The 15,531-nt window shown below is 33.8% G+C and overlaps 1 protein-coding gene across 1 annotated transcript; it reads right to left on the bottom strand.

Annotated features, from left to right (window-relative positions):
* Positions 1-382: 382 nt before the first annotated feature.
* On the bottom strand, positions 383-12,777 carry LOC108450367 (LEAF RUST 10 DISEASE-RESISTANCE LOCUS RECEPTOR-LIKE PROTEIN KINASE-like 1.2). Its single transcript, XM_017747954.2, has 4 exons — positions 11,744-12,777; positions 2,010-2,045; positions 1,640-1,903; positions 383-1,566 (listed from the first exon to the last, which is right to left on the bottom strand). The coding sequence occupies exons 1-4, from the start codon at positions 12,504-12,506 to the stop codon at positions 620-622; spliced, it is 2,010 nt and encodes a 669-aa protein (XP_017603443.1). The 5' UTR covers positions 12,507-12,777; the 3' UTR covers positions 383-619.
* Between the last annotated feature and the right edge of the window lie 2,754 nt (positions 12,778-15,531).

Raw genomic sequence — 15,531 nt, 5'->3', positions numbered from 1 at the left:
TCTTTTCACATTTACATATTGCTACTGTTTTATACTTCACCTCTGTTGTTTTGCATCAAACCATGAAATTTAAAAATGGGACTGGACTGATTCATTGGGTTGGTCCAATCAGGTGCTCATTTAGTTTGGTGATCATGTAAGAACCGGATTTTAAATTACCCTGTTAAAAATCAAATTGAATCAGTAAAAAGTTAATTTTATATATTCTTCCAATTTTTTTATTAAAGAAGATAACCCACTGTTATTTTTCAACACATACTTCATCAGAGTTCAAAAGATTACACCAATATTTATACAGCTTTTCACCGCCACTCTTATTCGATTTTACATATTTGCACTAATATCAGCTTATAAAATTAAATTAAATAGTTGGGACCCTAACTTCCATGCAAGAAAACACTCATAAAACTAAGGCATAGATTCCTTTGTTACACTTACATAGTTACATTACATTACACCCCTCCCAAACAATAAAATAACATTTTCATTTTCTCGGAACTGATTGATCCAAAAAAAAAAAAAACCAGCAAGAATCAGCTGAAAATTTAGTAATAAAAGCTGACTTTTTCATGCACCCTTTATCCTACATATATGGTACTATTTACATATAGCTGGAAATTTAGAAACTTGGTGTTGTAGTAGTTGTAGAAGAGCTGCCATTGCTAACCCATTTTATCATCACAGAATCTGGAGAATGAGGCACTGCTGTACTCTTCAACAACCCACCCTCGTCCCCTGCTGCTTCCATTTCTATTTCTTCACCCTTTTCTTTCTTGTATTCCTCATTTTGTATGCCCACTAAAGCCTCAAACACTTGAGCCATTGTCGGCCTCATGTCTTTCTCGTTTTGAAGGCACTGGAACGCCACCTCTGCCACTAAGGTTATCTTTTTCCGAACCTTTTCATCCGTTTCGAACTCGAGAGATGGATCCACTAGCTCGTGCAATGCCCGGTTTTGTATCTTGTTGATTGCCATGTTCCACAAGTTAATTTCATGGCGGTGCCTCATGATGTCCACGGCTGGTTTCGATGATATTAGCTCGGTTAGTACGACCCCGAAGCTGAATACATCGCTCTTGCTAGTAAGCTGGTAGCACTGGTGATATTCGGGATCGACATAACCGGGAGTGCCTTGTGGAGCGGTTGAAACATGTGTAACATCAGTTGGAAAGAGTCGAGACAGTCCGAAATCCCCGACTTTAACATGAAAATAGTTGTCGAGAAGGATGTTGTTGGTTTTCACATCACGGTGAATGATATCCGAAGCATGGAGATATTTTAATGCACTTGCGGTCTCTATGGCTATGTCTAACCGAATGTGCCAAGGGAGTGCCCCGGGTTTAGCACATTCACCATGAAGGTGGTCCGCGACAGTGCCGTTCTCAACATATTCGTATACAAGCAAGAGTTCCCGACTGTGCCGAGAGGTGCATCCATAAAGTGAGACAAGATTTGGATGGCGCAACCGAGTTAGGATGTCAACTTCATTCATGAATTGCTCAACTCTCCTGTAGTTGTTTTCATATAAGCGTTTAACAGCAACAGTGCGACTGTCCCGAAGTTTGCCTGGGTAAGAAAGACGGATATGAAACAATAGACTTTTTGACAAAGTGTGATTCGAGTATAAAGTTTTTCTTACCATAATAGACAGTTCCAAAGCCTCCATCACCAAGTTCCCTATTGGAATCGAAATTGTTGGTAGCTTCTTCAAGTTCCTTGTAGGTGAAGACATGGACACAAGCAAAGCTATCACCTTTCTCATAATCGCTCGCCAAAGAGCGGTCCAAATAACTCTTGCCGGTTATGAAAGATGATTTAAAGAACCCTTTACCACGGCGGTGACGTAACCAGCAATAGAAGAAGAGGCTGGTGATTAGTACACCTCCAGCACCGGCACAGAAACCTGCGCATGTTACATATTGAAACTTCATGTCATTTTGGTGAAGAAAATGCATGAAGCAACAAACTGACTAAGAATGAAACAGAGGAGGATCAGGGGATCATATTACCAACGATCAGCTTTGTTCTCACGTCTAAGCCTTCGCCTGAAATAGAAAAAAAAATAATAATAATAATTTATTTTTATTGAAAAAGGGTCAATTATCAGCAGTTTAGATCAAGTTATATGTTCTGAAATGCGAACCTCAGCTATGAAACATGAAGAAAAAAGGGTACACAATATAATGTTATACCATATTAGAGTTGCCTATGATGTAAGTGAACAATACAGGTCGAGAGTGCAAATGGAAGATTAACTGATAACATACCTCTTAAGTAAAATTTATTAGGCAAGCTAAAATTAAGAAAAAGAACAAAAAAAAAAACATGAAGAAGTAAGGGAAGGAAGTATTAGTAGAGTTAGGATGTATGAATGTCCTACTAAGTTACCACCATTGCAGATCTTCGGATGAGGCCCGTCCAGGCAAAAACAAACGAATTCATCATTATAACCGAACGGCAGCGGCCTCCACTTCTCTTACAGCTGCTGCAACTATGTGCGGTCCAGTTCAAAACAAACCCCGACTTCAAAACTTTGGTAAAATTCATGTCTAATAAGCTAACGTAACTAACATCGTCGTTTATGAAGATAGGGGAATCAATCATAGTCCGGCACCACTTGATCGAATAGTTAGTCTTTTCCAAAGATTCTTCGTGGAAAACAGCAAAAAAAAGGAAAGATTGACATTGTCAGGACTAAGACGAGTTTGATCGAGGCAAACATTTCGTCGCGGCGTCGGACAATCATCTTGTACAACAGCATTGACTACAAGCAATGAATTGTTGTTGTAAAATATATCTTTAATGATGCAAGTTTCCTCAGAAATTTTGAGTGTAGGATCTTTCTCTTTGCAGGTGATCTCGAAGTTCAGATAGCCGCAGAATGATTCTTGTTCTTCGAAAATCCAAACAGGATAGCTTATATTGGGACCGTGGCCACAACTTCAAGGCATACAAGCCTCGAAGTGTGAGTCCCTAGACAGGGTTTCAGTTGCCATTGCTGAGGTGATAAAAAAGACAGAAATGATGTAAAGTTTATCAGCTTTTGTGGATCCATTTGAGGAGAAAGCAATAAAGGATGACATGAACTGGAAATGGGAAGAAGAAGCAGTTGAAGGGAACTGGATAGAATTAATGGTGTTTTTGCTTTTAATTGGTGAATTGATTGTGTTAGAATTAAGTGACCCAAATTCTTATTTAAATAAAATACGATGGAAAATAAAATAAAAGTAAAATCCATATAGAACTAGACTTCTTTTATTTTATTTTAGAATAAGGTTTTTAAACCTTATTAAACTCCATCTATTTTATATTGATTAGGATAAGGTGTTTCAATCCTACTAGAATATGGCTTTGCAAGCCTATAAATAGACATAGTCTATTCCTCTTGTATTGGAGTAAAAAATTTTCGACATAGTGAATTTTCTTCTCCTCGCCGTGGTTTTTTTCCGAAAGGGTTTCACGTAAAATTCATGTGTTCTTTATTTTTATTTATTTTATTCTATTTTATTTTTCACAAATTGGTATCGAGCTTAGGGTTATTCATCTCGATCACGGTAATGGCGTCTTTGAAGTATGAAATTCATTGTTGGATCGCAACACCGATTTGCGTTGTGGCAAATTAAGATGCAAGCAGTTCTTGCACAGATGGATCTAGAGGATACCCGCTAGGATAGATAAGATGCCTTCGACATTAACAGATGAAGAGAAGAAGCGTAAGGATCGAAAGGCATTAACACAATTACATCGCATTTGTCCAACGAAATTTTGCAGGATGTGATGAAAGAGAAAACCGCATTGCATTATGGAAGAGGCTAGAACAAATATGTATGTCGAAAACTCTAACAAGCAAGTTGCATATGAAGCGGCGTCTTTATGCTCATCGTTTGGAGGAAGGTGCGTCGTACACGAACAAGTGTTTAAAGAAATTCTCTCAAACTTGGAGGCCATGGAGGTTCAAGATGATAAGGAAGATCTAGGGTTGATTCTACTTTGTTCGTTGCCCCGTCTTATTCAACCTTTAGAGACACGATTTTATATAGCCGCGAGTCTCTCACGGTTGATGAGGTTTATGATTCTTTAACCTCGTATGATAAGATGAAGCATCTTGTGGTTAAACCCAACTCTCGGGAGAGGGTCTCATTGTTCGTGGGAGACAAGACCGAATGTTGATGATGATCGTGGTAGAACACAGAACGGAATCCTCATGGTAAATCTAAGGGTAGATCGAAATCTTCAAACAGAGGTAAAACTTGTAACTTCGCAAGAAGAAAGGGCACATTAAATCTGAGTGCTATAAGCTACAAAATAAGATTAAAAGGGAGGCTGCGAATCAAAAGGAAAACAAAGAAAATTCGGTGAAGGCGATGTTGTAGAAGACTACAATGATGGTGAACTTCTAGTTGCTTCATCAATGATTCTAAAGTAAGCGAGAGTGGATACTTGATTCAGTCGCACCTTCCACTTGAGTCCCAATCGGGATTGGTTTACAACTTATGAAACAAGATCTGAAGGTGTTGTTTTGATGGGAAATAATGCTTCATGTAAAATCGCAGTGTTGGAACAATTAAAGTTAAGATGTTTGATGGAGTTGTCGAACACTTAGTGATGTGCGGCATGTTCCGAATTGAAAAGAAATTTAATTTCGTTGAGTACTCTTGATTCAAAAGGTGCAGATACACAAATGAAAGTGGGGTTTTAAAGATTTCAAAGGGTCCTTGTTGTGATGAAAGGGCAAAGAAAGATTGCCAAGTTATATGTTTTATGGTTCTATCATATCTTGGTGATGCAATTGTCACTTCCTCTTCCTTGTCGATGATGATATTACTAAACTTTGGCATATCGCCTAGGGCATATGAGTGAGAATGGCATGGCGAATTAAGCAAAGAGGACTTCTTAATGGGCAAGGAATTTGCAAACCGAATTTCTGTGAAACCTTGTGTTTTTGGGAAGCAAAAAGAGTTCGATTCACTAGAGGAATCCATAACACGAAGGAAACGTTGGAGTATATCCATTCGATCGTGGGGCCGTCCGAGTGCCTTCGAGAGGTGGAGCTAATTATATGCTAACCTTTATTGATGATTTTTCCGAAAAGTTTGGGCGTTCTTCCGAAGCGAAAGCGATGTGTTTTCCACATTTAAGTCTTGGAAAATTATGATTGAAAAACAGACGGAAAAGCAGATAAAATACCTCCGCATGCATAATGGCTTAGAGTTCGCTCGATGAGTTTAATAGATTGTGCAAGTCGAAGGATCATGAGACACTTGACGATTCATCATACTCCATGACAAAGCGGAGTTGCGAAGCGAATTAATGAACGATCATGGAGAAGGTTCGATGTATGTTGTCAAATGCCAACTTACGAAGTCATTTTGGCGAAGCGACCTCTCTGCATGTTTTTGATCAACCGATCTCCATCCGCTGCCATTGAGAAAAAGACTCCACAAGAGGTATGGTCCGTAATCCGCTAATTATTCCGATTTAAAGATTTTTGGGTGTCCTGCGTATGCTCATGTTGATAATGGAAAATTGGAACCGAGATCCATTAAATGCGTTTTCTTGGTTATAAAGTGGTGTAAAAGGCTATAAGTTATGGTGTCTCGAAAATAGAAAAGTTGTGATTAGCAAAGATGTTGTTTTTGATGAAACTGCTATGCTACCTAACTTATCTCTTAAAGACTCTTCCAATAAAGAAAACCAAAAGCAGGTGGAGCATCAGATTAATACAGAATTAACTCCTCAAGCTAGTACAAATATTGAGAATAGAGTTGCTTCTTCACCGCAATACTCTATCGCCAAAAACAGGACAAGAAGAGAAATTAAACCTCCAAAGAAGTATGTCGAGGTTGATCTAGTTGCTTATGCTTTAAATGTAGCTGAAGATATAGATGCGAATCAAGAACCATTTAATTATTCTGAGGCGATTAGCTGTGAAGACTCAGAAAAGTGGATGTTTGCTATGCAAGAGGAGATGGAATCACTCCACAAAAACAGAACATGGGATCTTGTAAAACTTCCTAAAGGTAAAAAGGTCATTCGTTGTAAATGGGTGTTTAAAAGAAAGAAGGGACTCGGGAGTTGAAGAACCCGGATATAAAGCAAGGCTTGTTGCAAAGGGTTACAGATCAAATTCCGAGTGGACTTCACAGATGTGTTCTCTCCGGTTGTTAAGCATAGTTCGATTCGAGCTTTGCTTGGTATTGTGGCCATGCATGATTTGGAGCTTGAGCAGTTAGATGTAAAACCGCATTTTGCATGGAGAACTTGAGGAAGATATTTACATGCAACAACCGAGAGGGTTTTATAGTCTCGAAAAAGAGGACTATGTTTGCTTGTGAAAAAGTCCCTTTACGGTTTGAAACAATCACCAAGACAAGTGGTACAAGAGGTTTGATTCCTTTATGACTTCTCATGATTTCAAAAGAAGTAGTTTTGACAGTTGTGTCTACTTTAAGAAAAAAGTGATGGTTCTTTTGTGTATCTACTTCTTTATGTTGATGACATGTTGATAGCAAAGAAAAGATAAAGAGAGATAAGAAAGGTTAAAGCCCAACTAAGTGAAGAATTTGAGATGAAAGATTTAGGACCAAGAAAGAAGATACTTGGTATGGAGATTCTCGAGATAGAAAAGCAAGTAAATTGTACCTAAGTCGGAAGGGTACATTGAGAAAGTTCTTTGCGGGTTCAATATGCAGAGTGCTAAGCTGTTAGTACTCCTTTAGCACCATTTCAGACTTTCATCGGCCTTATCTCCTCAATCGATAATGAGATTGAGTACATGTCACATGTTCCATACTCTAGTGCAAGAGGATCTCTCATGTATGCTATGGTTTGTTCACGCCCGATTTATCATATGCGATCGGTCAAGTTAGCGAGATACATGGCGAATCTCGGTAAAGAACACCGGAAAGCGATTCGATGGATTTTAAGATACTTACGAGGCACTACTAATGTTTGCTTACAGTTTGGAAGAACTAAAGATGGAGTTATAGGGTATGTTGATCTTGATTTTCTTTGGAGACCTTGATAGAAGAAGATCTCTCTGAGTTACGTCTTTACAATCGGAGGTTGTGCAATTAGTTGGAAAGCCACTTTGCAAACTACGATCGCTTTGTCTACCATCGGTTTGAGTACATGGCGATTCATTGAGGCTTGTAAAGAAGCTATTTGGTTGAAGGACTATTTAGTGAACTCAATGAAGACCTTCAAATCAAACAAGATTTTGTGACAGTCAGTGCCATCTTTCTTACAAAAGATCAAATGTTTCATGAGAGAACAAAACACATTGATATTTGGTATCATTTTGTTCGTGATATTATTGCTCGTGGTGATATTATTGTGAGCAAAATTAGCACTCATGAAAATCCTGCAGATATGATGACTAAGTCACTTCCTATAACCAAGTTTGAGCATTGCTTAGACTTGGTTGGTGTTCATTGTTGAAGTTAAACCCTTAAGGGGTTTTTTGGAAGAGGTGAAGAACTTGTTTATTAAAAGTTCGCGATGAAGAACTTGTTCATTAAGAATTTGTGTCAAGGTGGAGATTGTTAGAATTAAGTGACCCAAATTCTTATTTAAATAAAATACGATGGAAAATAAAATAAAAGTAAAATCCATATAGAACTAGACTTCTTTTATTTTATTTTAGAATAAGGTTTTAAACCTTATTAAACTCCATCTATTTTATATTGATTAGGATAAGGTGTTTCAATCCTACTAGAATATGGCTTTGCAAGCCTATAAATAGACATAGTCTATTCCTCTTGTATTGGAGTAAAAAATTTTTCGACATAGTGAATTTTCTTCTCCTCTGCCCGTGTTTTTTTCCCGAAAGGGTTTCCACGTAAAATTCATGTGTTCTTTATTTTTATTTATTTTATTCTATTTTATTTTTCACAGATTGTGATTGGAGTTTGAAAGAAAAAGAAGACAAAACAATAATTAAAGCAAAGGCAAAGATATTGTTTTTATTTTTCTTGCACAACTTCCTACCTAGATTGACCATCCTACTACATTCAAATCTATGGTGCAGTTTGCTTGATCTCATGCATCCATTTAGGGGAACACTATGGGCCAATAAACTATACATTTTTTTGAAATGACTCTTACCCTCTAAATTCTAAAAGCTACAATGGAAGCCAGCTTATGCTTAAAACCCCACTATCAGATAAAGATAACCTTTGTTATTTAAACTTCCCCCTTGTAGTTGGCTGAAAACGAAATCTCATTAACTTGAACGAAAACTAATCTATACCTCCCCAACATAAAATGGTATAGAATAAGTTAAAAGGGTGGGGCGGGCACTTCTTTATACATACATAAAATTAATATAAAACCAAAGGATTTGGTCGTTGAACAAAAAGAGGATCACTTGTGCCACACCTTTCGATTGCATTCCATGTGGGAAACGATGGGTCTAAGCATGTGTTTCATATTTGTTAACCTAAGTAAGAAACTTGAGGAGCGTGTGGAAATAGCATAAGTTTGATATTGGCCAAAAGAAAATTGGGAGAAATGAAGGCAAAAAGGTTGGGTGTAATTAAAAGCTGCTCTCTGGGAACAATTGACGGATTCAGAAGTTGGAGATTAATGGAAGCAAGAACAAGTTTTTAAGGTGGCCCGCCATGGAACTAACAGTCAAAAAGAATTGCATCATATTAAGACCAAAAGCTAGTCTCTTATAGGCCATAAAAAGACACCAACAAATGGCTTCCTACATGGAAAGGAAGGTCTCCCTGTGAGAAAGGAAGAAGACGTGGAAGTTAGAAGGAACCAAGGTCAATATTTTTAAGTGAAAGGGTTCCTATATTTAGTATTGCAAAGCTAAGGACATTAACTTTTCGAAGAAAAATACACCGTAGAGTTTTCCACGAGACCGAAAGAAAGAGAAAGCTAAGTGGTTGTTAATAAACGTAATGTGACCGATCGAATGGCTGAGAGAGCCTAACGTGGGGTTTTCATTTGAAGCTAGAAATCATTCAAACATCCGCCCTTGGAATTCAGTAAATTCACTAAAATTTCCCATTTGTTTTCGTACAAGTATCCATATTTGAAGTGTTCAAAACACTGACATTTTCATATGCCAACTAATATAGAGTAATTTTAAAGGGAAATTAATATATAGTAGAAAATGATAGTAGCTTAAGCTTCAAATACACTTAATTTATCTAAATATAAAACACTAATCTGCAACTAAGAACTGTTGGAAGACCAAGTCTAACTTCAAAGTAGTTGGTTTAATTTCAAATTATTTATTTATCCTTATTTGTCACTTTTACCAATCACTCTGTGCAAAATTTTAGTATATATTACAAGTTTAACTATATTTTCTTTTTAACTTTTCGGTATAAAAAACCCGCCAAATTATGAATAGGGAAGAAATTGCAAATTTTTATCAAATATCATATTTGTTATATACCTTTCTTATATAAATTTATATATATATATATAACACAATATATTTTATCATTACATTCTACATTTTTATTTATATTTATATTTTCTTTACACCAAACTAACATTAATTTTCTTGTACCATTATGTCTATATATCCCACTAATTGCCATCAATATGAGAAGCAAATCTGACAATTGACAAGTAAATAAGAAATTGATAAGAGAAAATAAGTATCTATATACTTTAATTTGTTGTTTTTAATTTCTATACTTTTTAAATTTTAAAATTTCAGCCTTCTTAAATAATAGTCATTAAATTGATTTAGTTAAATTTTACTATCTATAAATCTTGTGCAATAATCATATTATTACATGTGTAATGTAATATTAGTTTTCTATTTCCACATAAAATTCACAAAAATATTAGGATTGAAATTTCAAAATTTTAAGAAGTATAGAGACTTAAAATAATCAAATTGGAGAATAAAAATTAAATTCACAACTTACATATACTATAGAATTAATAGTAGACTTTGACTACAGAATTAATAGTAGAATTTGACCTAACATTTTAATTGCTTCCGTTTAAGTTAAGATTAAAATTTTAAATTTTGAAAAATATAAAATTAAATTTAATCAAATTAAAGTAAAATACTAAATTGATAATGTAGGTATAATATAGAGAACCTAAAAATAATGAGACCCAAGTGAGAGGGGGATGGGGGGAAGAACAAGAAGAAGAATTAATGGATCTCCACCATGACTATTCATTGGTCTAATGATTCACCATGATTGCGGGTCAATAACCCTAATCACTACTAATTATATTTCTGTTCTTTTCAGAATTCATCATCATAAAATGTTTATTTACTCTGATTTTCACTCTATTTTTATGGTGTTTGTAATGCCCAATAGGCCGAATGAACAAGAACAGGACAAAATATCATCCAACATACAGTCTAGTTTCTAATTATTCAAGTTTAGTTTTAATTTTAATAAAATTGAATTTATTTATCTCATGTAATTTAATTCAATTTATTTCGTTTATTTAATAAAAAGATATTCAATTTCAAATTTGATTATTTATAATTAAGCTCAAAACTAAACTAAATTTTGTCCATATTAATTAAAATAAAGAAAAAAACTCAATTAAACTCATTAGTTACCACTAAATATTTAAATTTCACTTGTTAAATAATTCGATTCTAATTTAATAATGAATTTATCCATTTCTAACTTTGAAAAAATTACTACAAAGAAGGAAGTTTTATTCAACCAAAAATCACATATAAGTTTTCAAAAGATTTATGTTGAAGTTTTATTTAATAAAATAAGTTTCGGATTTCATCCTTCAACAACCCCTAGAAATATTCAACAGCAATTTAACACCCTTTGAATGTCAACCTGTATCATGTGTGATGACATCTCAAAAGGAAAAATAGAGTGCAGTAGACCTCAGTTGCTTACCAGGCCTCAAGGGTCCAATTAGTAATCAAACTATAATTGAAGTAGTCAATATTCTACATGTGAATTTAAGCACAATCATAAACTATTTATGTCTTTATATTTTTAATTTTATTAATATATTTTTAAAATGATTTTTAATAGTTTTTATTTATTATTTAACATAAATATCAATTATAATGAATTTTATTATTTAATATAAAGAAAATTTCACTATAATTCATCTAAGCATTGGTTTTCTAAATATAAAATATATGTCGCTACTAATTTTAATTATGACTACAATACTCAATCTAATTGTTTTCGCTGTTTTCAGTTTCAAGACTCTTGATGTCACTAAAACATAGCATTCATCTCCAGTACAAAGTAACATCAAGATCCCATTGCTTAATTTAACACTAGCCTAACTAAGAGAATTTGTTAGAGTCTAGTGGAATGCTAATGTACGAATTAGTGAGTGGTCAGCTGCTCTTATACATGTAATTAGCTGACAAGTATATGGTCAATGGCCCCCTAATTAGGGCATTAAGTTTACTAATTTTGATCTAAGTTTTTTTATTCATTTGCGTTTGCAACAGTAAGAAAAAAAAAGGCACCATTTTAGTTATCCAACGTTTTGGAATCGAATAGTGGACACCTGACACCTACTTTTTTACCATACCTAAGACAACTTGGTTAGAAGATACGTGCTTTGACCCTATGGCTGGCTAAGCTTGAATATGAGTGATGGCTGCTTACCAGTTCTAGTTGTACAATGTAGACTGGAAAAATTAAAGGAGAAAACACTATTCACAGCACAGATTAAGGTTAAGGAGGTTAGGAATTTACGGGATTTTAGCAATCAAATAGATGTGAACTGATTAGAGGAAGAGATTGATTGTGCGTACCAGGATGTTTACAGATAGGATATTGAGGTGAGGCCATGTTTTCGCATGAACCGTTCTGCATCTTGCATTTCTCGCAGAAAAGGTCAGCCAAAGGATAGAACACATCAAATCCCAGACCCTCAGAGTCAACGTTTCCCAGGCTCCCATTCTTCAGTTGTTGGAAAGCCCTCTCATTAACCTGAACTTGGATAGGGCCGCCATGGCAAGAGCGAAAAAACTGTTCATAAGAACCTCTATCCACTAAATCAGCCGCATAGACTGGAACTAACCCTTGGGCGCACCGGAATTGAGCTGAAGCTGGTGGTGCTGCTACTGATGGCTCGCAATTGTAAAAGAAGGTAAGGTTTCGGTTTTTATCGGAATAGCGCAGGAAAGAGTATCCCAGAGTCACATTTGTTATACGACTGGCATCTGAACTACAAACTTGATCCCACAAATCCTCCCTAGTGATTGTCATTCTAAAATTGACCAGATCCACAGAAACCAATCGGAATTTAGTCTCACCAATACTGATGACTGGCTGATGACCATCTTCACATTCGGTCACCTCGAAGCCTTCTTGGTGACAATATTCAGGACTACCCTCTTTCCAAAAGGGGAACACCAGGCTCTTTACGTTTCCACAATCAAAACTTTTAAAACACTGCGTAAGCCTGGGTTCATCTTGGGTGTATGATACTGGGAGGTGGAAGATGATAAACAACAACAAAGTGAAGATGGAGATGGAGATGGAAGGTGTTGAAATGAAGGGTTGATGATGCATTTTCTTTTTCAATTTCTGAAGAGGGAGCAACAGCTATAAGAGAAAAAGTTATATGGTAGACTAATAAAAACCGGAAAATTATGCAGTATTTCTACGATTAAAATGTAAAATAAATTATAAAGTGGACTATCCCATTTGACCAAATAAGAAAATTTGGTTTGTAAGACTTTTCTATGAAAGAGAAAGGAAGAGCTCATAAGAAAGGTTATTGACTTAGACCTTTACGATGGTTTATCGAGAAACGCAATGCTTACGAAGCAACTTCGAAATTTCATCTCTTCAGAAACTAGTACATCATCTCATCAAATATAAAATATGATAAAAGACGTGGTGAAACCTGCAATAAATAATATTCATCTTATTGAAAACACCAAGTAATTACAATAAAGACAATATGACGATGAAAACTGCAATTCTAAATATGTATGGGATGGGAGCTTCTTCTTTTTTTAATATATCCACACCAACGTTTGTTAGGGAGCTCAATACATTTTAATAAAGGCTTTAGTTTGTGAACTAAAGAAAACTGGGATTAAGAGAGATTTCCTTTTGTTTGAGGCCCTAATTGTTGGAAACACTTTTCAGGGAAAATGTTTAAATGTACAGTATATGTATAGGATTTTGTATTTTAATATAAAACATTACCATGCTTAAAATCAATGATAGATGAATAAGAAATTGTTCTCAAACGATGGAAAATTTTATAATTCCGGCTACAAATTTGCCTTATAATTTGAGCTATAAGCTTGTGATGTGAGTCCGGGTTCATTCAATATGATAATTCATGAACTATGAACATACATGAATATTATAATATACCTTCAAAAAATTAATATCATAATATACATTCATGAATTAAAGATTATTATGTATCAATAATTGTCTATGTATTTTATTTATGAGTAAATTATAAAAATAGTCACTTTTGTTTATCGCAGATTACATTTTAGTCACTTATGTTTGAAATGTTACGATTTAGTTACTTACGTTATTGTTTCGTTACGAAATTGTCACTCTGTCGTTAAGCTCCATTACCTCCCTAACAACAACCCTACGTAGTGGTCTAAATAGGTTTTAAATGCCAACTTGGATGTTCAACTACGACGATAATAGATTTTTAATTAAATAAATTTAATTAATTAAAAATTTTAAATTAATTATGCCTTTAACTAGATCTCTTTTTTCTTTTAGTTTTCTTTTCATTTTGACTGAAAAACTATTCACATCCAAGCTGGCATTTAAAATATATTTAGACTGTCATGTAGGATTGACGTTAGGGAGGTAACGAAGCTTAACGACAGAGTGACTGCTTCGTAACAAAACGATAACGTAAATAACTAAAATATAGTATTTCAAATATAAATGACTAAAATGTAATCTGAGACAAAAAAAAGAAGTAGTTATTTTATAATTTATCTTATATTTATTTATGTATCGGAAAAATGACTCACAATTTATACCACCCACACTATTGAAGTTCATAAAGTTTACTTTATTTGTTATTGGGTTTCTAAATTTTTTTGCACATATATTATATTATTGAAAAAGGAGTAAAATTTTAAGTTGATGAATTTTAAAATACATATAATTTTGAAGTGTTATTAAAATCCTGAAAGTACTTTAAAAATAATCTTTAAAATATCGACAATTTCGTCTTGAAGATAACCTTAAAAATACTCAACAAATATTTATTTTTTAAATAATATTTTATTTCAACAAAGTTCAAAAGTGAAATTTTTAACAAGGTTTTATTTATAAATACACTATATATATATTAATCTATTATAACTATCAAGTTCAACTTCAATTTTAGTGGGATTTAATATGAATAACAAATACCAAAATCCTTTTAAAAACCAATATGTTTGCGCCTTACAGATGCAGTCAGGCAGAAATTCCAATTAATATAGGCATGAGGTTGGAGAAGGATGTCTCCTTCACAAGCAATTAGCATGTGATCATGTGAACGCATAACTTCCAAATTGGCGGGCTCTAATAAGGGAATATTTATAGCTAATAATCATTCTTTTATTTCACAATGACATCTCAACGTATGATTGGTTAAATATTTTAATAGTTAATTTTAATTTTCAAAAATCAAATTGAAAATCTATAATAATATTAGAAACTGAAATAGATAAAAAAAAACTTTAAAAACTAAAGCGGAAAAAAAATAATTTAAGGACTAAAATATACATTAAACCTTATTTTATATACATAAGTTTCCATAACTTTATTTAAATAAGCGCTATGTTGATGTAGAAAAGAAGAAGAGGAAAAAGCCGCAAGAATAAAAGATTGGGCAAGAGTGTAGCATCACCTAGTGTCATTTTGGGACCAGACTTTGTCAAATTAGCTTTCATTAACCAGAACTGTAGCCGTTAAATAACAATGATTCATCATAGTTGTTTCCATTGGAATGTGGATGCAACAAAAACTATATTGAAATGGTATTTCATCTTCAAGAGGGCATGCAATAGAATTAGTTTTTCTTCAAACATTCATCTCTTTTCTTTCAATTTTTTTATTTTTCACACATATTCTTTAGAATTTTTATAAATAGTAAAATTAGGTGTTAAATTATTAAATAATATTTTAACTTTTTATTAATTATGAATATTAATTCTATTATTTTGTAAGATTAGGTGTATGTTTTAAAATGATTCGGAGAATAATATATATTGAGTCATTTTAAATATTAAAAACTTAAAAAGATTTTTTTTAAATGAATGGAGAAGGTGAAAAGTATGTACCAAATTTTTTACATAATTATTTAAAAATAAGTAAAGATTTTGCAAGTGGATCAGATAAGAAAAAATGGAATTGAGCTCTTTAAATATATCTTGTAAATAAATATTTTCTTTGAACTTGTATTTCATCAATCAGAATTGTGATGATGTGGCACCGTTAACCTATTTGATGGTGCCATATAGTAATCTCTTAATGTGCCGGCAAACATAAATTAAAAAATATAAATTATGTTTGTCATGTGGTGTTTGAAGAGGCTGCCACGTGACATTACTAG

Source organism: Gossypium arboreum, chromosome 9, assembly GCF_025698485.1.
Source record: "Gossypium arboreum isolate Shixiya-1 chromosome 9, ASM2569848v2, whole genome shotgun sequence".
NCBI lineage: Eukaryota > Viridiplantae > Streptophyta > Magnoliopsida > Malvales > Malvaceae > Gossypium > Gossypium arboreum.
The sequence above is the reverse complement of the archived record's forward strand: the minus strand, read 5'-3'. Positions and strand labels throughout refer to the sequence as shown.